This window comes from Urtica dioica, chromosome 6, assembly GCF_054948205.1.
Source record: "Urtica dioica subsp. dioica isolate 48M chromosome 6, U.dioica_male_clone48M_v1_H2, whole genome shotgun sequence".
NCBI lineage: Eukaryota > Viridiplantae > Streptophyta > Magnoliopsida > Rosales > Urticaceae > Urtica > Urtica dioica.
Window position 1 is genome coordinate 38,568,569 of NC_142761.1, and position 27,102 is coordinate 38,595,670.

General features: G+C 35.5%; 3 protein-coding genes across 3 annotated transcripts; 1 reads left to right on the plus strand and 2 right to left on the minus strand.

The window, feature by feature from the left end:
• Positions 1-362: 362 nt before the first annotated feature.
• LOC149393979 (Integrase-type DNA-binding superfamily protein) lies at positions 363-1,722 on the minus strand. Its single transcript, XM_089617259.1, has one exon. The coding sequence runs from the start codon at positions 1,660-1,662 to the stop codon at positions 514-516; it is 1,149 nt and encodes a 382-aa protein (XP_089473385.1). The 5' UTR covers positions 1,663-1,722; the 3' UTR covers positions 363-513.
• Positions 1,723-11,287: 9,565 nt separating this feature from the next.
• On the plus strand, positions 11,288-11,680 carry LOC149393980 (uncharacterized). The gene has a single exon (XM_089618229.1). The coding sequence runs from the start codon at positions 11,288-11,290 to the stop codon at positions 11,678-11,680; it is 393 nt and encodes a 130-aa protein (XP_089474355.1).
• A 10,162-nt stretch (positions 11,681-21,842) lies between these two features.
• On the minus strand, positions 21,843-23,190 carry LOC149393981 (uncharacterized). Its single transcript, XM_089616311.1, has 3 exons — positions 23,073-23,190; positions 22,761-22,863; positions 21,843-22,171 (listed from the first exon to the last, which is right to left on the minus strand). Exons 1-3 carry the CDS (start codon positions 23,077-23,079, stop codon positions 22,081-22,083), a joined length of 201 nt encoding a protein of 66 aa, XP_089472437.1. The 5' UTR covers positions 23,080-23,190; the 3' UTR covers positions 21,843-22,080.
• Positions 23,191-27,102: the final 3,912 nt, after the last annotated feature.

A 27,102-nucleotide genomic window follows, 5' to 3' on the forward strand; every position in this document is an offset into this window, starting at 1 on the left:
TCGCTTAGATTCCATTCATTTTGTTATTCAAACTTTGAAACCAATCAATGTCACACCGCGTATTCGCAAAGCTTCCTCATACAAGGAAAATAATTACCGTAAGTACTCTTCAAGAATATTTCCAAATAAAAATCAAATGAGAGAACATCATATTAGGGCATAGATAAGTGCTGTAAGAAGAATCATCATACAAACCTAATGTAAGGCAACAAAAAATAGGGACACACACACGCTATATAAATATATATATATATATATATATATATATATATCATATTAATTACCTATATATATATATATATATATATATATATCATATTAATTACCGAAGAAGAATATTAAGAAGAAAAGAAATCTCAAACTACAGAAAAAGAAAACGTAAAAAGAGACATGTAATCTGTACCACACCGATCAATATTGATAATGTGGAACTTCGATCTCAAATACTGATTTATTCCACATAATCACAAAATAATGGTTGATAATGATCAACCAACTAACTTAGCATTATAATTATAATATTGTATCAGAGACCAAAAGAGCATCCCAAATGCTATCCATGTCCAAAGATGGCATCCTACTAAGTTGAACACCTTCCACATCAGACACCAATTCATGGCTCATAATTGATCTCTTGTTCTCAATCACCCCCTCAAACCCTATCTTGTTCGCACTTTTTTCCAAGCCTTTGAGCTTCGATTTCTCCCCGGACGAGTGCTTCTTCTTCGTCACCTCCGAGGACTGAGAATCATCGCCATGGCTCTGATGACTCTTGTGATGTGAGCCAGTGGTGGTAGTACCAGCATTTTTGGACAAAGCTTGAAGCTTTGCCTCGAGAAGCGAAGCCGTGGACGAACCTTTCATCGAGTTAGCCTTGAGTTGGTTCTTCATGTCCGGGAAGTTCAAGTGCGCGAAATCTCCACGAAGCATGTAAGCCGCGGTGTCGTACGCCACGGCTGCTTCCTCGGCTGTTTCGAAGGTCCCGAGCCAAACCCTAGTTCGGTTCCTCGGCAGTCTTATCTCCGCGACCCACTTTCCCCAGTGACGTTGCCTCACACCTCGGAAGAGCTTCCCCGGAGAAGAGACCGAGTTCGAGAAGCTAGCTTTTCTCGTCGATGACAACCCCGTGTTCTTCATCAGCTGAGTCTTCGTCGTGCTCAGCCAGTAGTCGCTGAATCCTAATTTCGATTGGCAATGGATTTGGCTTTGTAGTGTTTGAGGTATCAAGGGATACATGGAAGGGTAATTAGGGTAATATTGACTAGTTTCGGAACTTTGTGAAGTTGGTTCTTGAAGAAACAGTGTTAGGTTTGGAAAGTTTGGAGAGTTTGGCTCTTCGGAAACTTGATGATGAGAAGGTCTTGTTGCTGTGGTGAGCTCAGGATCAAACACTTTGAACAAGTTTAGAGGGACAAAAGAAGATGTTCTATTGAGGGACAAATAGTCATGGCTAGGGTTGTTGGAGGAGCAAGACTCTGAAGATGAGAGTACTCTATCAGGGGAAGATGAGAGTGATCTAGGTGAATAGCTACCATATTGGGAATTTTCCTGGCAATAAGTTTGAGAAGAGGCTATATCCTGAAAAAAAATTGATCCACTTGTGGAGATCCCTTGATAATAAGATGGCATGAAGGTTTCCATCTTGGGAAATTGATCTTCCATGAGTAGTTTTATTGATGTTCAAGAAATCGGAGAGAGAGAGATTGACATGGTACAAGATGAAAAACTACGCTATATATATATATATGTGTATATATATATATACATATATTCTCTAAACCGAATTGCCTCAGCCATCATGTGAACAAGTGTCAACCTTTATTTTAAGAATTTCGAGGAGCCCACACATTTTATTATCTAATTTTAGTTTGTTGTTAAAGTAAAATTGTCTGAGTCAGATCTACTTGTTGTATATAACTATATATAATAAGCATAAGCTGATCCTCTCTCTCTCTCTCTCTCTCTCTCTCTCTCTCTCTCTCTCTCTCTCTCTCTCTCTCTCTCTCTCTCTCTCCAAGGATTATTTACCATTTATTTTGCAGGCTCTTTGTGCTTACCTGTACTAGTCCAGGGTTCATTGGATGAAAATGTATATTCCCTCATTGACACTGACTACGAACCTGAATAAAAACCTTCATTTTCATGGCACTATTTTGTGTGTAAGCTTTTCTCTCCTTTTTTGTTTTTTGTTTTTGTGGAGAGTTAACAATCATTGATATCATTTGGCTTTCTCAAGCCCACATGCCTGATTCTCTCCTTTTACTTTGATAAAAAAAAAATCCAAAATCAAATAAAATACATATAGACACAAGTCAGGTTAGTACAAAACTTGTTTGACATAACATAAACTCACGGAGTTCCATATGCTTTATGACAAGTCCAATTTAGACACTTGATGAGGCCATAATCGTGGGACATAATCATTAATTAAATTGGACAAGCGCCTTAATCATGTATGAAATGAATTATTTTGTTATTATAAGTGGAGAGAGCAGATATCATATGTGTGTCATTTTGTGGATCTAGACATATTAAGCAAACGGTCAAAACCTCAAAAGGGCTCAATAAACCCAAATGGTACAACTTATTTGGCTTTTATTGAGCATAAACCACTCACTTACATGTGCCTTTTGGTAGTCTTGTGGAGGCAAGCACTAAAGCACCTAATTAGTTCAAAGCTTAAAAAAAGGTAAAAGTGGCAATAGAACATGTGGGACCCTAATGATGTGGGCCCATAAACCCTCTCTTAAAACTTGGGAGAGATAGAATTGAAGAGAGCCCTCATTAAAGTGGTGTTAGTTTTAGCACCAATGGAAGGAAATGGAATCACTACTTGAAATGAGACTTGATGAGAGACCCCAAAAGGAGAGGGAATCTAAAAGAACTCTTTATTTCACACCTTTTGGAAGTTCGCATTATTTTAGGAACAAGTTTATCTTTAATGATGTAGGTGCTTTGGTAGTGTTTTTATATATATTCTCATTTCTTTCATTCTTTCTTTTTATTCCTAATAGACATGCACATGGGCAAAGGAAATTAAGCTATAATAACTCCTATGTAATACCTATTCACAAAAGATACCACATAGGCATGAGACCACATGTTTGCTGTTTTTTTTTCTCTCTTTTCTTTTCTTATCTTCTAATCATGTGTAAAATATATATAAATACACATACATATATATCTTTATTCTTTTCCTGTGTGTTTGGGCCTGAAAACAAGAAAACATCACATAATAGAAAAATTCCATTCCCTTTGTACACATCACACACATAGAGAGCTTGAAAGAAGAAATAGGCATGTGAAAGAGCGGCTTTTGGTCTATTGATTAGTGGATGACAAATCATATATGCGTAGAGAATTATTCATCGTTAACAGCAGTACTAAATATCAATTCTCTCTAATTATCTTTTCTGACAAAATACTTTGTTTGGGTTTGTCACAGTTGCCTAGTCTGCAAGATAGGAACATTACAACCCTAGCAAATTCGATTTTTTATTTATTTTATATTATTTTCTGGATTTCCCAGCTTTAAATCCATTGATTCTAGAATTCCAATATTACATACATGCATAAAAATGTAATATTGACACAGAAATGTGCCTCACAACATGTATTGCCAAACTTTTTATTCCGTTTATATGGAATATGGTCCCTTGGGGAGTGAGTGATGATGATAATAAGGCTTGAGTTGCCAACTCAATATACTATAGTTTATTGCTAACTATTAATTTATTTATTTATTATTATTATTATTCAAGGGTTGGAACAATGACGGAATATAAAATTAATATTATTTTCCAAGGGAATACCCAACTGGTGTTCATTGCATATAAACAACATAATCTTGTCTCTGTCTCATTATATATTTATTTATATATTTGTGTATGTATGTGTGTGTGTGTGTGTGTGTGTTATTTTTTATATTGCAAAAATATTCTTCTTTCTGTGTGGTCCTTGCTCTTATACTAAATATATAAAATGTTTTCTTTCAACAGTTTCTTGGACGTTGGCTTCTTAACCTTCAAAACTACCCTCTTAATTAAGTAATGATTTTAATACAATATCATGTAAGCAATGTTTAGTTGTCTTAGTTTAATGGATGAGCCTATAATAAGCTGACTATGAAATAGCACAAAACAAAACAAAGGTTTCATTTCTGGTGCAACTACTCCTGAAATTTGACTAAACAACTCTCCCTTTATTCTTCCCACTACTCGTTCTTTTAAGTTTGGTTTCCAAATAATTTTTTTAATCCTTCTCTTAGAATCTCCTCTCATTTTGTGCCAACTGATTTTTCATTACATCTTAATCCAGTTTTGATAAAGAGTACATAGAAAACATGCATAAAGTTTCATCATAGGAAGAAAAAAAAAAGTTCACTAGAAAGCTCAAAAAGCAAACTAACGTGATATTCCTTAATTATTATAATATTTTACAAATGATTAACTCCTTTGTTATATAATAATATCTTGGTGGTATTGGGATTCATAATAACACGAGTAACGATTATATTTAGCGTCAATTTTACCTTATTTTACCTGATATATATAAATTATATATATATATATATATATATATATATTTAAAAATTATAAGTGCTCGATAAATTCTAGCAAAAAAAAAAGTTCTCAATAATAATATTTGTCATTTTGTCTACATCCTAATATATACTCGAGTAATATACTGACATATGTGTACTAACATGTACGTGCATAGATTATTCAAACATGAACTTTCATTACCATTCACATAATGAATAAAATACGTAGAAAACCAGCAAACAGTTTATGAAGATGAGCTAAAAAACGTTATCCTATTCCTAGCCTGCTTGAAAACTATACATTTATCATCTCCTCGTAATGAGCAACATCATGACTACCACCACCAAAACAAATTATTAAATGATCGTTAATTTTTTTTTTTTTTTTTAATTTAGTGAGAAAGAATACAACAAATTAAAGTGCACTTTTTGGTTATTTTAGCAAAGCGTGGTTACTACAATGTCGTTATTCTGTGTCATTCATTAATTTATATATAATGTTAATATTTTTTTTATCTTCTTTACAAAGTAGACAATAAATTAAATCTAAATTATTTATTATAGTTTCAAGAAATTGTGGGCCAGAGACCAGCCGGAATTTTAGAAGGAGAAAAAAAGAGAACATGTCAAAAAGTGCAAAACGGCTGTTCAATTATGTTTTGCCAAGTGTCTTTGGGGCTTAAAATGGTGACCACCCATAATATTTATTTCCTTATAATTAGTTATTAATCATGCTCATCAAGAGCTTGAATCACCAATAAAAAAAATATTTGTTTAAGAAAGATAAACCCCACCATTTTTTCCTACGAATTCACAATGGCATGTCTCAAGCACTCTATCAATTGATGCTTTATTTGTGTCAACTTATGGTGTTTTATTAGTCAAATAATTATTCATTGACATGTTCAATGTATATGCACTTAACTAAAAGTCAATTATAGAAACCCCACTATAATCATAAACAGTGTTTAGCAACTTAATTTTAAACTTTCCTCTCTCATTTGACTTTATTTTCTTCTTGTCTATTTATTTGACCATCTTGAAAACCATTTTGCAATTTTAATCAGCATAAATTTTAACAGTGTTTATCAACCTAGGTCAATACATGCAAGCAATACTAATAATATTTATTGTTTATTTAATGTATGTACATATATATGCATATATTTAACATGCATGTGGTGAAAGATCATGAAAAGAAGCTTGGGAGTTGTAATTCAGACGTATGGATATTTTTTATTTTTTTTTACTACATAACGTATCGTGTAAGAGGCGTGGGAACCACGACAAATTTAAATACAAATATACACAGTGGATTAAATTAAAGTATTCAAAGAGGACCACTATGACTCCTCTAGATTCTTCTCTTCACCATACCATACAATTATACTTTTCCCTCTTTTTCCCTATGTATATTCATGAAAAAGTGAAAAGCACACCATACAATTATACGTTTCCCGTTTTCTGTCTCTACCTTCAATTAAAGTTATTGGGGGACCATATTTCTGAAGGCCAAAGAATGCTACGTGCTCTATTTATATGTATGTAATATATATATATATATATATATATATATAATACATACTTAGATTTTCTAGTTTAATTTTTAGAAAATTTGATAAACAACATCCAGTTAGCAATCGACTACTATACCGTAGTGACATGATTAAAATTTATATCTTTTTTTTTTTTGTATTACATGACAATCGTGAAGATCATAACCTATAGGTACAAGTGTATACCGACTACGGACACATTGCGACCTATACTAATTCACTATTATCATATCACTAATTTTGTGTGTCATAGTGTACACATACATAACCTACCATTTTAACCTAATTTGGCCCAAATGGTACAACATTTTTCTTATCGTGTAATCAATTGATGAACTTATAAGATTGTACGAGTCTGTTGTGCAAAATTCCTTCGTTGGTTTCAATTTTGCTTCTCGAGCGATAACTTCCAGTGCAAGTAACCTCTATGATCTAGCGTTGTTCGTGGATCTTTAAGTAAGAAAAGAAATGAGACACACAGATTACCCTGGTTCGGTCTTGAGACCTACATCCAGCATCCAAGATCAATCAACTGTCAAAAAAAGAACTCTCAGTTCTCACCCGAATACAAATCACTCAACACTCCCTTTCTTGACCTAAGTTCTAGCCCCAAACTTTCTCTCAAGACTCTCAGTGTTTTCAGAAATGTAAAAGTACAAGAGATTACAAGATGATTTCATAAAAAACCCAACTTAACTCCTCTATATCAACGACAGCATAGACGTCTTGCCAGCTAAGCAATTTTGTTGATGATCCAACGGCCACACTGCTGAACTGATGTAACTCTCCATTGCCTTCGGATGCACGCCACGTGTAGAAGAGGATAAGAGAGCTTAACTAACTCACAAATCTCCACCTAAGCTGAGAATCCTCTTCTCATCATGTAATTGATTGACCTTGTTGTTGTGGCCCTAAGGCCTCTCCACTCAGCTGCTTTTAACATGTACCAAGTCTAAGCAATGGCTGAACTTGTTACTTGGTACAGGCTTTGTCAGCATGTCTGCAGGGTTGTCCTCAGTAGAAATCTTGTCAATCTTCACAATGCCTTCACTTACCATGTCTCTTACAAAGTGTAGTCTGACATCTATATGCTTTGACCGTTCGTGGAAGACTTGGTGCTTTGCAAGGTGTAGAGCACTTTGACTATCACTCATGATCTGCACTTGTTCCTGTTTGAAGCCTAACTCTGACACAAGACCTTTTAGCCAGATTGCCTCTTTAACAGCTTCAGTAATGGCAATGTACGCTGCTTCAGTGGTTGACAAGGTGACTACAGATTGAAGATTTGACTTCCAACTCACAACTCCTCCACAGGTTGTGAAAATGTATCCAGTCAAGGACCTTCTTGTATCTATGCTTCCTGCATAATCAGCATCCACATAACCCTTTACCTGCACGTTGTTAGTCTCACTAGGTCCATAGAGTATACCAACATCTAAAGACCCTTTAACATATCTCAAAATCCATTTCACAGCATTCCAGTGTTCTTATCCTGGATTTGACATGAAACGACTAACAAGGCTTATGGCATAAGCAAGGTCAGGTCTAGAACATATTGTTGTTACGTTATTTGTTGGCTCTTTTTTAGTGCAAGTTGTGTGGAAAGATGTCGGTCGATATGTTTCTACTTCTGGTATGACATCTTTCCTCATGTGTGCAGACTTTATTTCAGGCAAGTTTCCAATATTGACAGATTGCTTCGCGGGGTAGCCACTCCTTCGATAGGAACCATTAAGCTACCCGTAAAGACAGAAGGAATAAACAAAATAGTGGAATTCCAAGTTTTGGAATGTCCCTCCCCATACAACATAATACTAGGAAGGCCATGGATTCACAGAATGAGGTCAGTGCCTTCAACATTCCATCAGTGTATCTGGTTTCCTATACCCGAAGAGGTAAGGGAAATCAAAGGGAACCAAACAACTGCTCGCAGTTGATACCTCACAAGCCACAAGATAAAAAATGAGACGTCTGGTGAGAAACAAGAGCAATTAATGAACATCGAGCCGACTCACGAAGAAGACCCAAAAACCGAGGAATCGAACTCCCCAAGCACCAAGATGACAGTACAAGTACAGCTCGATGGCCTTGATCCCACCAAATGCGTAGGGATCGGAGCGGGCTTAAAAGAAATATACGGCGGGAGTTGATTTGCTTTCTAAAACGAAACAAGTCCACCTTCGCTTGGACGACGGAAGATATGTCGGGAATAGCATCGACGTTACATCTCACCAGCTCAACGTTGATCCTAGTTTCAAACCCGTAAAACAAAAAAGACGCAAGTTCGGCGCCGAAAGAGCACGAGCAGTCAATGACGAAGTAGACAGGCTCCTAGCCGCAGGCTCCATCTGTGAAGTAAAATACCCGGATTGATTGGTGCATCGATTTCATCGATCTAAACAAGGCGTGCCCAAAAGACGGTTTCCCCTTGCCACACATCGACAGACTAATCGAAGCAACAGTGGGACATAAAATCCTGTCATTCATGGACGCATTCTCAGGATACAACCAAATCTTGATGCATCCCGACGACCAAGAAAAAATGGCATCTATAGCAGACTGAGGCACATACTGCTGCAAGCAGTGGCGGACCCAGAACTTTACAATGAGGGGGGCCGAATTTTTTTTTTTTTTTTTTTTGTAATCAAATCCACAAAAATATACATTATCATATGCTTTTTTTTATCATCAAATCCACAAAAGATATACATTTTTTCTGTCATTATGAATCCACAAAATAAGTCTAACTGACTAAAAATGATTTCAAAAATATACATTTTCATATCAACAATTTCAATAAGAGAAAGATTTCAAACGTCCTTGACAAGAAAATAGATTCCCAAAATAAAATAAAATTCCTACAATATTGAATCCTTCCGTCAAGTAATTTGACTTTTATTTGATGCAAGTGGGAATAAAATAAAAATAATGAATACACCTCTCTCTCACTCAATGTAACTGGCTAAAAATGTCCACAAAATCAAACACAATAAAACTTGGTTGATTTCAGCACGCGCACACTGTGCACAAAAACAAATGACTTTGGCAACAAAAAAACAAAACTTGAACAACATATCACAACACAATGTTAAGTCTGATATCCAGTTGAAACCCTGAAGAGTGACCTAGCTGAAATTCAATAAAAACTTGATTTCAGCTTGCAGAAGAAGAAAAAAAAACCTTGAAGACTCTTGAAATCCGGTTAGGCTTTGAGCGAAGACGACTAGACGAGCGACCGACGGTGGTGGCGAGCGGTGTGGACGGTGGACCCGAACGACGAGCGATGGCGCGGCAGCGAGGCGGAGGGCCGTACAACCGATTGCGACTGTGGAGGTGTACGATTTCTTGCGCGGGAGTTGAAGAAAAGGGAAGCTGGAGAGTCGTACAACCGATTAAGAGAGACAGGGGGGGCCAACGTGTTAATAGGCTGACTGAGTTTGGGGCTTGGGCTTTAGTGGGCCAAAAAAATTATTTTATAATTTTGGCTTGGGGGGGGGGGGGGGGGGGGCCAAGGCCTCCTCATCATTCAACGTAAGTCCGCCACTGGCTGCAAGCTCATGCCACTCAGACTAAAAAACGTTGACGCCACCTATCAAAGGTTAGTCAACGAAATGTTCGCCGAAAAAATAGGAAAAACTATGGAAGTGTATATCGACGATATGCTCGTAAAATCCCTAAGGGAAAATGACCACGTCAAACATTTGGAAGAATGTTTCAAATTACTCAACAAGTATCAAATGAAGCTTAACCCAACCAAATGTTCATTCAGAGTCTCATCCGGTAAGTTCCTCGGGTACTTGGTGACCCAACAAGGAATCGAGGCAAATCCGGATCAATTGCATGCCCTAAGAGAAATGCCCTTACCTCGCAGCAGGCGCGAGGTGCAAAGATTGACAGGCCGAATCGCCGCTCTCAATCGCTTCATCTCTCGATCTACGGATAAATGCCTCTCATTCTTTCGACTCCTTAAAGGAAATAAAAAGCTCGAATGGGATGAAAAATGCGAAGAAGCATTTAAAGAGTTAAAAACATACTTGTCGACACCCCCTATCCTTGCAAAACCCGTTGAGGGAGAACCACTCTACCTATACGTCGTTGTGTCTTAAGCAGCAGTTAGCGGAGTGCTTGTCACGGAAGAGCAAGGGGACCAACGACCGATATTCTACGTAAGTAAGTCGTTAGTTGATGCAGAAACACGATACCCTATAATGAAAAAACTAGTATTGGCCGTCGTTTCCGCTGCACTGAAACTCCGACCATACTTCAAATCCTATACCATAATAGTAATGACGACCCAACCGCTTAGGAGCTTCCTACATAGTCCTAACCCGTCGGGGAGACTCACCAAATAGGCCGTGAAACTAAGCGAATATGACATCGAGTATCGAATTAGGACATGCGCCAAATCATAAGTTCTGGCAGATTTCCTAGTCGAACTCCCCAGAGAAAATATCACCGATGCAGAAATTGACGGCAAATGGATACTAAAAGTAGACTGGGCGTCATCAAAACAAGGGGTAGGAGTAAGAATCCACCTAACATCCCCTCATGGCGAAATAATCGAACAATAATTTAGACTCGACTTCATCGTGTCTAACAACGAAACCGAATACGAAGCGTTAATAGCCGGGATACGGTTAGTCACAGCTGTCGGGGCAAAGCAAGTCCAAGCTTTCTACGACTCACAACTCGTAGCTAATCAATATTCTGGTGAGTACAAAACGCGAGACGAGCAAATGGAAGCCTAACATGAATCTCCTCATACGAATCCCTCGGGGTGAAAATACCTCTGCATACGCTTTAGCCGTATTAGCATCCACTTCGGACCCAGACCTTAAAAGAGTTACACCAGTCGAGACAATCAACAAACCTTCTATAGCTACTACTGTCGCGGCAGTAGTAACTATAGAAAGGGGGATTAGAGAGATGAAATCGTGCATTGCATCACCACTGGTACAATCCCCACTGAAAAAATGGCAAAACGCAAGTTCATACTACGAAGTGCAAGATTTTTCACTATAAGCGAAGCCTGTTCAGAAGAAGCTTCACATGACCATACCTCAGATGCGTCGGATTGGCCGAATCTAAAAGAATCCTCGAAGACGTACACGAGGGAGAATGCAAAAACCATGCGAGTGGAAGAGTACTCGCCATAAAAATAAAACGACAGGGCTACTTCTGGCCCACAATGTTAGCCGATTGTGGGGCACACTCACGTCACTGTGACCGGTGCCAACGACACGCCCCTAACATAAAACAGTCTGTGGAAGAGCTATCCTCCATCTCGGCTCCATACCCATTCATGAAGTGGTCTATGGACATCGTGGAACCAATGCCAGTCGCCCCAGGCGGACTAAGATTCCTCTTAATCTTGACAGATTATTTTTCAAAATGGGTGGAAGCAGGCGCCTTCGTCCGAGTAAAAGACGTTGACGTGGAGGCCTTCATCTGGCAAAACATAATCTGTCAGCATAGGACGCCTCACGAAATCATGGCGGACAATGGCTCACAATTTATATCTAAAAGACTAAGGAAATTTTGCTACAACAACAACGTTGAACTGAGGATGTCGACACCATGATACCCCCAAGAAAACGTACAAGCTGAGACTCAATCTTTAACATCTGTATTCGAATTCTCTGATCTTTGTTGAGTTCGCCATCTCGACCTCGGCACTTCGCCCAACTGTAGTTATTTCATTATTAATAAAAGCTTATTCCTCCTATATTTCCTATCAATATTCATTTCTAATCAAATTGGGATTTCGTTTCTGTTTCTTATACGAAGTCTTCTGAGAACTATTATTAAATAAAGCAAATATATTATAGAAGTATTTGTGATTGTTGACGTTCCCGAAATCAGCATCAACAAAACCGTCAACACTGATGAAAGATGTTACAGATTGAAAGATATAATGGAGATTTGAATGTTAATAATTGTAAATATGAATGAAACGGTTTGATATATTATAAATATGTGTAGACAAGGCTAAAAACGGACAGATGATTTTGGAGAAGAGAGATTTTTACACACTTGTATAGAGAGATATTCATACAACATTTTATCTACTCGTTTTTCTTAAAGGATTATATTTTTATTTCCGATTTTATTGTATGAAGAAAGTTTTATTCTCAATCCGAGAGAGTTCAGAATTCCAACACAAGAATTTAAACCCATTACATTTTTATTAAACAAAACGAATTTTATATCGGATTCGTGATTGTTAACTTTGGAGAAAACAACTTCAACATGAATATCAATTCAAAAGGCCCAAAGAATGAGAGCCCCCATAAATGCAAACGGTAATATCTTGACAAGTGCAATTTATACACACATATTTGTACTTTTAAGCTTAAATCAAAATGAGTCATTAGGTACTTTTGATATTTTGTATTTTCTTTATTTTTATAGATTGTAAATAAGCTACATGTATTTTGAGGCTAATTGAGCAATTTCGGAGTGGTTAACAACTTTTTGGACAATTTATAGCAAAACAATAAACATGGACTCTTCTTCTACATAATTTTGATATTCGGAATTGAAAAGTTTGGATGAATCTTTTCCTGCTTTGAATCGATCTTTCGCTTAACTTTCCAAAATATTATTATTTGCAATAATCGGACACATCGGATGAAGAATTTATGACTCATTTAAAAATATTGAGTCACGCACTACCACCATACGTCACGCGTAGCCCAGTTTCCATATTTTGAATTACCCGTTTTAAGCATTTTTAACCTTTAGATCTCATCTAAAAGTTCATATAGCTCCGAAATCACCGTCCAGCTTATAAGTATGAGATATGACTTCACTTAACACAACTTTCTCTTGTTTTGAATAGTTTTCTTTAGTAAAGACTATATTGCTTATTAGCCAATTTTGGGGGGATACAACTTACTGAAAGATCTGTTCTTAAGGTTGTTCTGTGTACCGTAGAGCGATTGGAGAGCGATAAGTAATATTATAAATCATACTAGTTGTTGAGAGTATTTGGTGAGGTTTGAGTCAGTAGGTTGATGTTTGAGTCATTTCATATATCATATCATATTGTTGACCATAACCTAATGTTACAAGCCAATAAAGACCTATGGAGTTCCGAGGCATATGTCATGCAGTAGTGGAAAATGTGAGTGAAAGAATAATGATGTTCGAATTGCGTAATTGAGTAATTGGTTGAGAATTTGACATTAGGAAGCATGAGAAAATTTATAATTTCATCGCTCTTTATTTCAATGACATCTTTACATCACACACGCGTGCGCACACACATACGAGAATTTTGGATGAAAGAGTGCATTTTGTGCGCTTTTTTTATCTTATCTTTTCGATTGTTATCTTTAAGTTGAAAAAAAAATAGAATTTCTTTAGATTAAGGCATCTAACATACACTTGGAATCAACAACATCATTGTGATCACCATTCATATTTGTCGTATAACTTATTTTGTGTGTTTTGCATGTAGCTTTTAGATTGATTATTTTTTTCTTGTTTTTTCATGCAAGCAACGGTTCAAGTTAGGTGGTACTTGAAAATGCATTTATACACGCTTATTGTGTTCTTTTAAGCTTCAGTCGGAGCAAGTCTTTAGGTTTTCTTGATGTGTTTTCTATTTTTCTTATTTAAATAGCCACAAGTGTTTAGAGGGTAATGACGAAATTTTGGGGTGATTCGAATATTTTTTGGAGAAGTTAGAGCGAGAGAAGAAATATGGCGCCCTCTTATACATGATTTTGAGATTCTGAATTGAAGATTTTGGATGAATCTCTATAACTGAATAGTTTTCTCGCTCTCCAAAGTATATTTAATTGCGATAATAAATCATTGAAGCAAGGAACTATGCCCATTCAAAATCATTGCGCGCTATAAATATGATGAGATTAGACCTCTCAAAGCACAACTTCCGTTTATTTTATTTTGTTTTGGCTTTTTGGGAGCTTTGGAGCTTGTTCTTCCTCTTTAACCAGTTTCTTGTTTTCTCGTTCCCTTAACTCCTTAACTATGTCTTTGTTAAGTATTTTTCATGTTTTTTTTTTATCATACACCGTGTTAATATTGGGCCTACAATGTAGCCTGGATCGATACAAAATATTTGAACGATTCCCTTGTATGTTTAAATTGTCTTGTTTGCATACGTGTTTGTTGGATTTTAGGCATGCAAATTGTTATATTCATTTATCAGCTACATTTGAATTGTTAGCTAGGAGTGTTTATGGACCGAGAGGTCATAAATAATCGCACTTTCGTTAAAATTGACATGGATGATCTAGGTTAGTAAAAAAACTCTAAAATGTTTTGTGCAAACCTTATGATTTCTCATCCTTATTCATTGTAATTATCTTAATCTGACTTGTGATGAATGCATTTTATACATACAATCTAGCGAGTTCTCAAGTGTATTTAAGGTTATTTGGTATTTTTATAGTGAATTTCATGTATTTTGGTGCATAATTGAGTATCGGGACATCGTTGGAACCATTTGAAAGTAATCGGAGGTCAAAATGGAGCAGAACGACAGCTTGTGAGCAAAGTCAACGAAGACTGGAGTTGGTCAACGCTCCAACGCGTTGGGGTAACTCTCAGAGCGCCGCGTTGAATAAGATTACCCGATTTTTAGCGTCTTTGAGCCTTTGGATCTAACCCAAAGGTCAATATTGCTCCGAAAAGCACCCCTAAACCTATTTAAAGAGTTCTTGTAACCTAAAAACACATATTTTCCTTTCTTTTAGTTTTAGTTATAGTACTTTGTTTTTTTAGAACTTTTGGAAGAGGAAAAAGTGTTCTTCGGCATAATTGACAACCCGACGAATCCTTCTTCTCTGAATTCAATCGTTCTTCTTTCTTCTCTTTTTTATTTATTTATTTTATTGCTTTAAATTATTGTTGAGCCTTGTTTAATTTAATATGAATTCTTTTTTCTTTTCCATATTGATTTTATTGCTTTCAATTCTTATTTTTTGCTTTAATATGTTTATGAACTCGTTTAGAGGCTAGATTTTTATGGGACTGTGATGTTAGCCCGAGCCGATGTTAAAGCGTAGATGATTCTCTAATATTTGTCTATTGCTCGTACCCGAATATGTTTGCTTGAATTATTAGACGTACTTAATGTTAGGTCATTGATAAGCCTCCTTAGAATTATTGATTAGGGTCGTTTGGTTTTCGAGAGAGAGTAAATTATCGTGCTTTTGCCATAATCATCATGATTGACCTAGGTTAGTAGAAAAATCTAGGCGAGAGTGCAATCGTTTAAATTCTTGTTCTTTATGCGTGTGATTGTTTTAATCGGATTAGAAGCCGAGAGTATAGTAATCCGTCAATTACATAAGTTTGCTAGAGCACTCGACAGAGGATAGTGAATATGTTAGAAATAGTGAAATTGGTAACATATGAACGATGCAACAATAGACAAAATAGTGATAATCAACGTAGTCGGTTCATGATGAAATTATGGCCCTTCATTTTCTCTTTCATTAAACTCGTCGGATTCTAATTTTTTTTTTTTTGTCTTTTATTTTTTATAGCTTATCGTAACCTTCGCTTGTCATACCTTGGAATCAATTCGCATCCAAGCTAGATTAAATTGTTAAAATTACTAGTCTCCGTGGGATCGATACTTGTACATCTTGTACATTATATACTTAGGCGACACGTGATCTTGCGTGTGTAATTTTATCGCAACAACTTGCTATCAAGAGGTTATAATTCGTCAATTATTTAAGATTGTTATTCATTCAACTGAGGTTAGCAATTACTTTCGTCAATTTAATTGGAAAACAATGACGCATTAGAAAATACAATATGGATAATCGTAATAGTCGAATTGTGATGAAGTGGTGGTCCTACTTTTTCTCATCTTCTAATTTATTTTAATTTCGTGTTTTAAACAAACCGAAAATAATCTTATTACATAAACAAATATTTCATATCTCTTACAAATTATGATTTTAAATCATTAAATCTTATGACTTTATTAAACAATGACAAAATTAATATTCAAACAATGTAGCTTTAAGCATAAAGAAACCGTTAAAGCTATATAAAAGATAGTGGGAAAATATTCCAAACATTTTTTGAGCATTTAGTCATATGTACTGCCATTCATTTTAACTCTCAAAATAATAACAAACAATAAGATAAATTCTAGTTGGAGGTCGAAGGTGCCTTGTCACCTATTGAATTTACATTTTACTATCTAAAAATATACAAAAAAATAAATATACGGGGAAAATTTTGTAATGTTGACCTTATAAGTTAGAAAATATTAAGAACGGACCTCTTACTTGCAAAATATCTAAAAATAAATTTTTGACCCAAAAACGGATAAACAAAAAAAAAAATCAAAAATTATTTAAATATAAAATGTTACTTGTGTTTTTTTTTCTCATTTCCACTCTGTATCTCTCTCTCTCAATGACTCAAAATTCACGAATTTGGAAGAACTACGACAAATTCCAACGAACAATAACAATCTCCGATGATCTCCGACAAACACGTGTGAAATTAATTTTTAAAAAACTAAAAACTTTTTCAATTTAAACTCTATAATTTAAGAAAATATTGATTTTCATCCTAATTTATAAGAAATTATATATATGCGAAAAGTCACACACACATGTATTAGCTACTAAAGAATTCTATTTGAAATGACCATCAAGAAGTCAACGAAATCGGTGCTTTTCATTTATCATGATTTTAAATTCAAATATATAAATATAATCAATGTCGTCAAGAAAGAGTGATAGTATACTTTTTTTTGGACGAATCATATCATTTCATCTTTCATTTTTAATGAGAATTCAGGAGTTATCAAATTAAAACTTAAAATCAGAAAAATTGCCAACGTTTAGTATAAATTGCTATATAGCCATTAACCAAAATAAACTAAAAATATCATACTAAAATACCCTCATTTATTTAGGACTGAGTTTTTAAGTCTATACAAGGCCTATCATTATTTGAATTAAATAATGCACTAAATCAGTTTTGGAAAATGACACACATATATCTTGTGTTTTAGTGAAATGTTGCGTTTAATCTTTAGTTTTTAAAAATGTCAAGTTCTACCCTCTGTTTAATTTAAAATAACGGTATATACCATGAAATAGACAACAGTGCCACAAATCTTCTTTTTATTAAATTTGTATTAACTTTTCAATGACGTTGACTATAATATTTATATGTAAACGCCAATTATCTTTATTTATTTGCGTCATATATGTAATTTATTTAAAAACTAAAAAAATGAATAACAGTCTCTTAATCATGAAGAACACAGAAAGAGACAACTGGGCAAAAATTCACAGTTGATAGTCATCAAAATCAAAATTCGAACAGAGAATCCAGAATAGTCGCAATACGAAATGAAGACATCTCTTGGGAGATATGAATTTTATTATTTAATTTCAATTTAAGGCTATTTTTTCAAAATTGAAAATTTGGAAGTTAGGGTACTGGTTTTTATTTGATTCGGTTTTCTTATATAAGATTAAGAATAAATCACATTTTTACCCCATGGACTCGTACCTCAGTTACATTTCGCCCCTGAACTCGAAAATGTTGCAAAACTCAACTCACAACTCAAGCACGTGTTACAAGGTCTCACTTCCGTCAGTATTTGGACGTTAAGTTTCACGTTTTGATGACGTAGCAAGATTTAAAAGGGTATAATAGTATTTTCTATTATTCTAAATATTTTTAATATTATCAGATATATTAATTGTTATTAAATAATTAAATATTTATATTATTCTCTCTCTCTCCTCACTTCCCCGAAGCTCCCCACGGCCCGCGCAGTTCTCGGCCTCGCTCCGATCTCCTTCGCGCGACCAGACCGTCTCGGACCCAGTCGCGACTTCGCGTCCCCTCGGCCGGCTCGCCGGCGCGCCGCTGCATTCCTCAAGCTTGACCCTTTCTCTCTTCGGGGTTCCTCGCGCTCGGCTTTCTTCTTGCGGTCCGCGCGACTGTAGGGTCTCGGAGCTCATCTCTTTGCGTGACCCAGGTGTGGACGGGACTTCACCACTCGGTCGGCCTTCTTCTTGCTTGGATCTGTGCTGTGTGGAGGGGCGACGCTCGGAGACGTCTCTGTCTCTCGGACCGCGCGATGAGGATCGGCGAGATCCGACTTTGGACGTCTCTCTCCGGGTCTATGAAGCTTCCCGGGTTTGCGAAGCTCCCTCCGGCGGCCTTCGTGACCTGTGCTTCCCGGATCTGCAAATGCGCTTGCCAGTGGAACCTAATATTGGCATGCTTGGTTTTGATATTGTTATATTCTGTATTGAAATCCTGGGTTTGATTTTATATGTCATTTCTTGGTTTAGTCTTATATATGAAGTGTGTTCTTGTTTGGTTGGGTTACAGGGTTCATGAAGATTGTTTATGTTTGGCATACCTGGGTTTGATAATGCTGTATTTTGATGGAAGGAAAAAATGCAGAGAAAAAAAGAAGAAGAAAGGAAAGAGAGAGAGATATATAGAGAGAGAGAGAGAGAATAATAGAAATATTTAATTATTTAATAACAATTAATATATTTGTTTGGATTTAGCTTCATCTTATATTTTTGAAGGAGTGTGAAGGTTTCTCGTAGATCTTTAACGTGGTCATGTGCCTTGAGACTTTTGACGAGCATGTCATCGACGTAGACCTCCATCGTTCTCCCGATTTGTTTTGCAAACATTTGATTCACCAAACGTTTATATGTGGCTCCGGCGTTTTTTAGCCCGAATGGCATTACTCGGTAGCAAAAAAGCCCCCGATCCGTAGTGAATGTGGTCTTGAGCTCGTCGGGCTCGTGCATTTTTATCTGGTTGTATCCGGAGTATGCGTCCATAAAACTCATGAGTTCGTGACCAGTGGTGGAATCAACTCATTGATCGATCCTAGGTAGCGGGAAGCAATCCTTCGGGCACGCCTTCTCGAGAACCCCTCCTTCTAGCGCCAAAATGTTAATGCCGTTTCTCGGATAACATTTGCGGGACACGTGTCGAGGTGCGAGCTTGCGACGTCTCTCGATCTTGTGTTGTCGGAGTCACATTTCCTTGGTTCTTAAAAAGGATCGTGACGACTTGCTGTCCTCCTGAGAGTCCTTCGGATAATTAGAGAATATCTTCTTGTTGCCTTCTTGGTTGTTCTTGTTGGATTCTTCGTCTTCTATTCGCCGTCTTTGTTGGGTAATCAGATCTTCAATGCTTCTCTTTTTCTTTTTCGTCGAATCGGATCCTCGGACTTTTCTTATGAGTTAAGAGAATTCTAGGTTTAGAGAATTCTGAGTTGAGAGAGGATTTTGAGTCGAGAGAATGACTTGAGAGTGAATTGAGTTGAGAATGAGTTCTGAGTTGAGCTATTTATAGAGTATTAATCTTGTCGCTTGTCGCTTGGCGCTTGGCGCTTGTCGCTTGTCCCTTGTCGCTTGGCGCTTGCGCTTGTCCCTTGTCGCTTGTCCTTTGTCGCTTGTCCCTTGTCGCTTGCGCTTGCCGCTTGGCGCTTGTCCCTTGCGCTTGACTTAGTCATGCGTATTTTTAGCTCGTTTGACTAAATTGTCCTTTTATATCGTAACGTCGTTTTAGCAATTGAGACGTCGTTTTTACCATAAGAAAAATGAAGGTATAACACTATACATGGTAACAAAATATTGAAACCTCCATTTTGGTTTTCTCCTCAAGCTCGAAATCAAATTCAGAGCAGGAAAGAAGAAGCTCAATATCGATGGCTGGTTCAAATCTCGTGAAATTAACGCCTCCATCAGAAACCGTCCTGAGTCAAGTCGAGAATCTCATCTCTCATTTTCCGATCAACGCCTCCACCTCCAGTTCAAGCAAGGATATCAAGATCTGCAACATTCCCAGTGAGAAAAAGGTGAAGACGGTGGTTATGCTTGATGGCGTATGGATCACCCTTTCTGAGAAGGTCAAGGTGGATATGCTTGATGCCTGAGATATAATCTGTTTTCAATGAAATCGAAATGGTTTTCAATGAAATCGAAATGGTTTTCAATGATATCGAATATGTTTCCAATAAAGTTCCATGCACCTAAATATGTTTTTGATATATGCTCTTGATAATTTGTGATACTAGTTTGTTTTCGTGTTAATTTTTACTGTTAATGTATGTATATTTTTGTTAATGTAGAGCTCTTGCTTTTGATAATTTTATGTTTGTGTTAGAACTAGTTTGATTTCATTTTTTTTTAAGTGTGCATTTTTTTTTGTTGATTCATGTATATTTTTTTTATGCATGTATGTGGTTTTGATCATTTACTGTTTGAGTTAGAATTTGTTTACTTTTTTTTTTTTTACTTAATGTATGTATATTTTTTTTTACTTAATGTATGTATATTTTTTTTTAATTTATGTAATGTTTGATGTTAATCTTTTTACATAAAATAACATGAACACACGATCAAGCAGGTCATCATAAACTACATCATGGCTACTTTCCTAAATGTTTACAGTATTAGTTTTTGTTTTTTTTTTTTTTTATATTATATATAAATATTGAAAGTTATTAAGGATAAAATAAAAGGGGAGTAAAAAACAACTTGGTATGCCACATCGTCGATCATGGCTACATATATAGAAATATTGACTATTTTGCAATTTCAACATTTTAAGTTACAATTTGTATAATTTTCCTTCATTAAACACTTCATCTCTGTTTTTTTTTTTTTTTTTTACTTCATCACCTTCCTTGAGCATTCGTGTTGTTAATGTGACATAGGAGCCACCCGAATATAATTTAATAATGTCGTATATTTTAATTGTCACATGCGCGTTGATTATAATATCAAAGCATATTAAAATCCTACTACGCACCATTACCCTCCCGAACTCTGTAGACTGCATTTCTCTTGCAATTAATATATATTTTTTTTTTTTATAAACTCTTGCAATCAATACTTGAGAACTGAAATACGCTAAATTTGAAAGAGAAAAACCTCCTCACTCTGCTCATTGATATTTTGAATTATTTTGTCAGATATGCTAACTTCTCTCGTTAATTTCGACGAACAATTTTACATCATCTTACTTCTTGCATTTTGAGAGAGAAATAATTATTGCAAATAATACCCACATAGCGTATTAAGTTGCAAATCAACTTCTAACCTAGAATTTTTAAGAGCTTCCTAATTTGTTAGAAAACTAAGCAATGCTTTCCTAGAGAAACAAACTTTACAAGGAGTGAAGTATAGGATATCAACCTCAATAAAACCAAAGCGACTTAATTTATTTCTTCGAAAACACATAAGGTCCCTATACAAAATGTGATGATCTAAATGTGATGATCTAACCAAGTCAAAATTATTTGCAGTTTAGTCCTGAATTGCAGAAGTATAAATAAACCGAGTTATGTCGTCTGACTAAGTCAATAAAGGTACAAATCAATCGGGTGATGAACAACATCCTCGGCGGGATGAACTACACTTTAAATGATCAATCTCCCATCCAATAACATAATATTTCGAACTCTAAAACATATAACAATCACTCGTATACTTAGATTGCTCGAATACCATTGCTTGACCTAAACCATCAAACTATCAAACTATCCTTGACCAAAACCAGAAGACGGAAGGTAAAAAGTCATATTTCAAAAAGTACACCATTTAATCCCAATATTTAATATTTCACAGACCAAAATATTTTGAGCCATGGGTAATTAAGGGCTCTAAAAGCCAAAGTTCACATTAATTTCCAAGTTCTAAGAACTACAACTTACATAAATGATCATAAAACCCAGCCTTTAACTATGTGTCATCCAAATAAATCATTCATTCAATAACCAATAAACTCAATCACAAACTACAACAACAGAGGCACAAACAAAGGCATATTTTTTTTTAATCTTTTTCAAATCAATCACGAAGAAACTTTGTAGCAAATCGTATGCATGTTCTTCAACAAATATGCATAAATAAGCAAGACTCAAACATGAAAAATCAAACCTAGAAGAACAGTTACATGGTTGACCGAATTCTCTCTCTCTCTTTATTTCTTGGCCTTATTTCCTTCGGACGAGCCACTGCCCGCGGCCTGAGCCGCCTTTTTTGCCGTCTTTTCTTGGAGGGCTTTCGCATCCCTGCCCATACACATAAACAAAATCACAAATTTAATATAAAAAAAATTAATAAAATTAAAATTAACGATATTCGATTAGATTCGCCTGAATTTCAATATGGAGAAACTTATCAAGGAGTAAAAACCACGCAGTAAAGCATATACGAATCGGAGCGAATCCATTACGAACTCGACAAAGAAGACCGCAATTTATCATAGATCGAAATAAATAAATATTTAGATTAGATTCGCCTGAATTTCAATGCTTTACACATTCAAAAACATGATATACAGGAAAAACTAATTAAGTAGAAAAAAAAAAAAAAAAAAAAAAAAAAAAAAAAAAACCACGGAACTAAAGCAGACGAATCGGAGCGAATCCATTACGAATTCGACACAGAGGACCGCAATTTATCATAATAGATCGAAATAAATAAATATTTAGATTAGATTAGCCTGAATTTCAATTCTTTAAACATTCAAAACATGATATTCAGGAGAAACTTATTAAGGAACACGAATCCATTACGAACTCGACAAAGAGGATCATAGATCGAAATACACAAATAAACAAAATTGAAGAATAAATAAAAAAAAAATCGAATCGGAACCTCTCTCGGCGCTGTTCGGGAGTCAAGCCGTCCTCCTTGCCCTTGCCTTTGCCGCCAACTCGAGCCGCAGCTCTGTCGCGGTCGCGCTCTCTCTGACTTCCGCGTGAAAAAAAAAAAGATTATCGATCAAAGAAAACAATACCAAAAAAAACGTCTTGATTCGAATTGGAGTAATGAAATATTTCAATAAATGGCTTTGAATGTTCGCAGTGCTTCGATAATTACTCCTAAATAATAAACATATGCTTCTGATGAATCATTGAAAAATTAATGGAAACGAGAATTAATGAATTGTGTAGTGGAAAAGGATATGAGTCATCGTTGGTGAAGATTTAGCGCCGAGGAGGTCGTGAGATTTGCAGAGAGAGATAAAGAGAGAGGATTTTCTTAGCAACTAAAGACGAAGAGCCTTGTGAATGAAAAGTCAAAAGGAGCCAAATAGTGAACAAGTCGTTTTATCTTCGGGGGTACAATTGTAATTTACGAACAAACCCAAAGAATGGTCATCGTTTTTGTTTTACTCGTAAAAATAATTATGGGCATGAATAATTTTATGTGAATAATAATGTGAAATAGTCGAAAATATTAGTTTTTTTTATAATTTTTTTTAATATTTTTTTTTTTGAGGAAACATAATTTTTTTTAATATTAGTAGTTGAACTTTTAAATTTCATTAATATTTATTTTCAATAGGATAATTTAGTAAAATAATCAACTCAAATCTTAAAAATTGCTAAATAGTTAAAGTTTGTAAATATTAAATAAATAGTCAGCAGTATTTAATTATCCGTCAAAGTTTACTAAAATACCCAAATAATTTTCCCAAACACTTGCCATTTCCTGATTAATATTAAAAAAAAAATCCAGGGAAATCATGATTTCCGAGAATCGAGGTAATTAAATCGCATTCATAACCGCTCACCTCCATTATCTCTCGGTTAAGAAAAAAAAACTCCAAAAAAAAAAGAAACCTCTGGTCTCTTCCCCGACGAACGATTTCGGCAGCAGCAAATATATCTGGTATGCAAATGTAGATGTTCTTGCTATTTTAACTAGTATTTACTAATTTCCGACAAAGATTTACACAATGGAAAGATAAATCTAGGTTTTTTGGTTCGATTTTTGAAAAACATGGATTTTGTTAGACATCTTCCTCTGGGATAAAGATTCATGTATTGTTAATAGTTGTTAATATTCGTGTATAGCTTATTCATAATCCTAGATTTTTGCCTTAAACCCTAGAAATTTTTCATACGAGATTTGGGAGTTCGGGTTTTAAATAGCTTGATATGTATATCTTGTTATGATGTCTTCATATCAATAATAGATGTATTGTTCAAGGTTTGGTATTGTGTTAGGGTGTTGGGAATGGCGTTGGAAAATTGCCGATTTTGATGTGTGTGTGTGTGTATTTACACATATTTACTGCATAATATGTCAATGACTTGTGTATATTTACTAGTGGACGAGTTATACATGGCTTGTGGTCTAATTAAAAGGAAAATTGTGTGCACGTAGATGTCAATGACTTAGGTGTGATGTTGTTGAAAATGAATATGATGTCTAGGTATTTTAGATGTTATTGTTTCTTTGTTAAAACATGTATTTAAATGTTAATTAAAAAGTTGTGACGAAGATATTTCCATGTATTTACTGTTGAATATGTCAAGTTATGAATTTGTTATATCTAATGAAATTGGAATATTAACACGTATCGACTTCAAACATGGTTAATAGGGCTCAACCACGATGGCGAGAACAAAAATAATTTCCGTCAGAAATAAGGCGCTCACAATAATGCCGTCTATCGAAAATAGTTTGTAAATCATCTTGATTACATTCTGTATTTACACCACCTGATAATGGATTATGGTTTTCCAGCCGTTGACGTTCAAAAAGCTTAACTGCAACATAACATTAACAGTAAATATACGTAAATATATAGTAATTTTATGTAAACCGGTGCGAAAATAGCCTAAAATTTCAACAACAAAAAAAGAAGGAAGAATACACTACCTGATTCATTCAGAGAAAATACAGACATCTTGTGGATCGATGATATTTTCATACGTTTGAATAATTTATGAGCGCTTGACAATATAACGTCTATTAAGGAAGATCAAACTAAAAAGTAAAGAAATAATCAAAACAGTAAATAAGGAATAAAATCAAATATATAAGGAAACAAAATAACAATGCACAACCACATTAATTCAGTTGCTACATATAAGGAAATAGTTAAACAACTAAATCGTGTTCACACATAAATTCGGTCATTCAAATTTAAAGTTCCGGAAAGCCTAAAAATTCAAATTCAAATATTTTCAGAATTCAAAACTCTAAAAGGACAGATTTCAGAATTGAAAAAACATATAATTGTGCCACGTCATCCGAGTGGCTATTTAATTAATATTTACAAAACCTTGGCTATTTAGTAAATATCAACGTTTGAGTTGGCTATTTTGCTAATTTTTTATTTTCAATAACAGTTAATCAGATTTCAATAGTTGTTGACCATATTTTCAATAAATGTTTATCAGATTTCAACAATTTTTAACCAGATTTCGATAACAATTAACCAAATTTTAATAATAGTTTATCAGATTCCAACAACAGTTCACCAGATTTCAGTAGCTGTAGTGTTTACAATATTTTTGAAACATGAGAGCATTTTTATCGGAAAAAAGAAACAGTTACTGTAGAAATGTTTTGAAAATATGAGTGAAATATGAAAAATGATGAATGTTTTATGTTAGTTATGAAATTTGGGATTTGGATGTGAATATTGCGAGTTTAAAAGATTTTTGTTACAAAAAAAAAAATTCGGACACAAATATTAATAAATTTAGAAGACAGATAAAATATTTTGTATAAGTTTTTTTTCTTTTTTTTTTCCTCTTCTCTTTCTCTTTTCTTTTCTTTTTTTTTTTTTTACTTTTTCCTCACAATTTGAATGTTGTGAATAGTCACCTTGACCTTCTACGATCAAGTTGGTCTTGTGGGCGGGTAAGCTCTCCATTTATTTCAGCTATCTATATTAAATATATATATATATATATATATATATATATATATATATATATATGATGGTTCTTGAACTTTCCTCTTATTCCCTTTTTTTTATTATAACTTGATTCAATTTACTTAGATTCGCCTAACCTGTGGAATGAGACTACACGATAAGTATATGTAATTACATAAAAGAAGACATAAGTTATAATATTTTCGAAAATCCCGCTTTTTCTCTCTTCTCTCTCCTTAACCAAACCCTATTTTTTCTCTTCTTCTCTTCGATTCTCACCCAAAATGATTGGAGATAACGATTTTTACTTCTCACCACCCCCGTAGTCCTTCCAGAAATCTTTTTCCGATCTGATCTGTGCCGGTTCTCGGCTCAGATCTGATCCCACGCGCCGCCACTCTCCCCACGCGCCCGGGTCTCCGTCGCGCGTGTACCCCACGCGCCGCCCTCCGCGTCTTTTTTCAAGTTTCTTTCGGCTCCCTCTGCTTTGTCCTCGTCTTTTAGTCATCTCGTGAGCAGAGTTTTTGGCAAAAAAGAAGGTTTTTTCTCCGGGTCAAAAAATGATTCATTCCGCTGCTCTTTTTCCTCGTTTCTGTTAGCTCTAACCTGGAAGCCTGATCATGGTTGTTATAAGGGACAATGTTTACGTAGATTTCTGCGAGATAGAAGATAAGCGTTTCTCGGTGTCTCTCGGAAGGGATGGCGGAACCGTTCGTCTTTTGGAGGATAGAAGAAATTTCTCTTTCAGTTTGCTTCTGAGTAGGGTTGCTGCTTGTTGGTTGGTCGGGATCGTGGAAGAATGTATGGCTTTCGTTTCGGAGGTCAGATTTTGGAGGAGGTATGTCGAAAATGGTTTTTCTTTAATTGTGGATGTTATGGTCAACAAGAGAGGTCTTGTTTGAGGCTCTTGAAGGTGGCCCATGGAGATGGCAGGATGATCCTAATCCTAGAGGGCTCTCGGAGAAACGGTTGGAGAGGTTTTGCAAGGATCCTGAGTTCGACTCTTAAAAAATGGTCAGCAGATCTGTCTTTCAACAAGGGTCACCACTGCGAGGTCAACAAGGAAGTCAATAAGGAAGTCAGTTTTGCAGAGGCAGTGCTTGGCCAGAAAAGAATCGGGAAAGAAGTTCAGCCCGAACAGTCTTTTGTCCCCCACGCTCCTTGGGAAAACCGGGGGATCGCAGGAAGTGTTTGCAGGAGGTGTTCTCGAAAGATTCAGGGTTCGAAAGGAGTTAAGCTTCTAGGAGAAGAAGGAAGTACTCGCAACTCTCCAGTTGTTCCTGCCTCCCCGCTCAATTCGAGAATCTCTGATGAATTCAG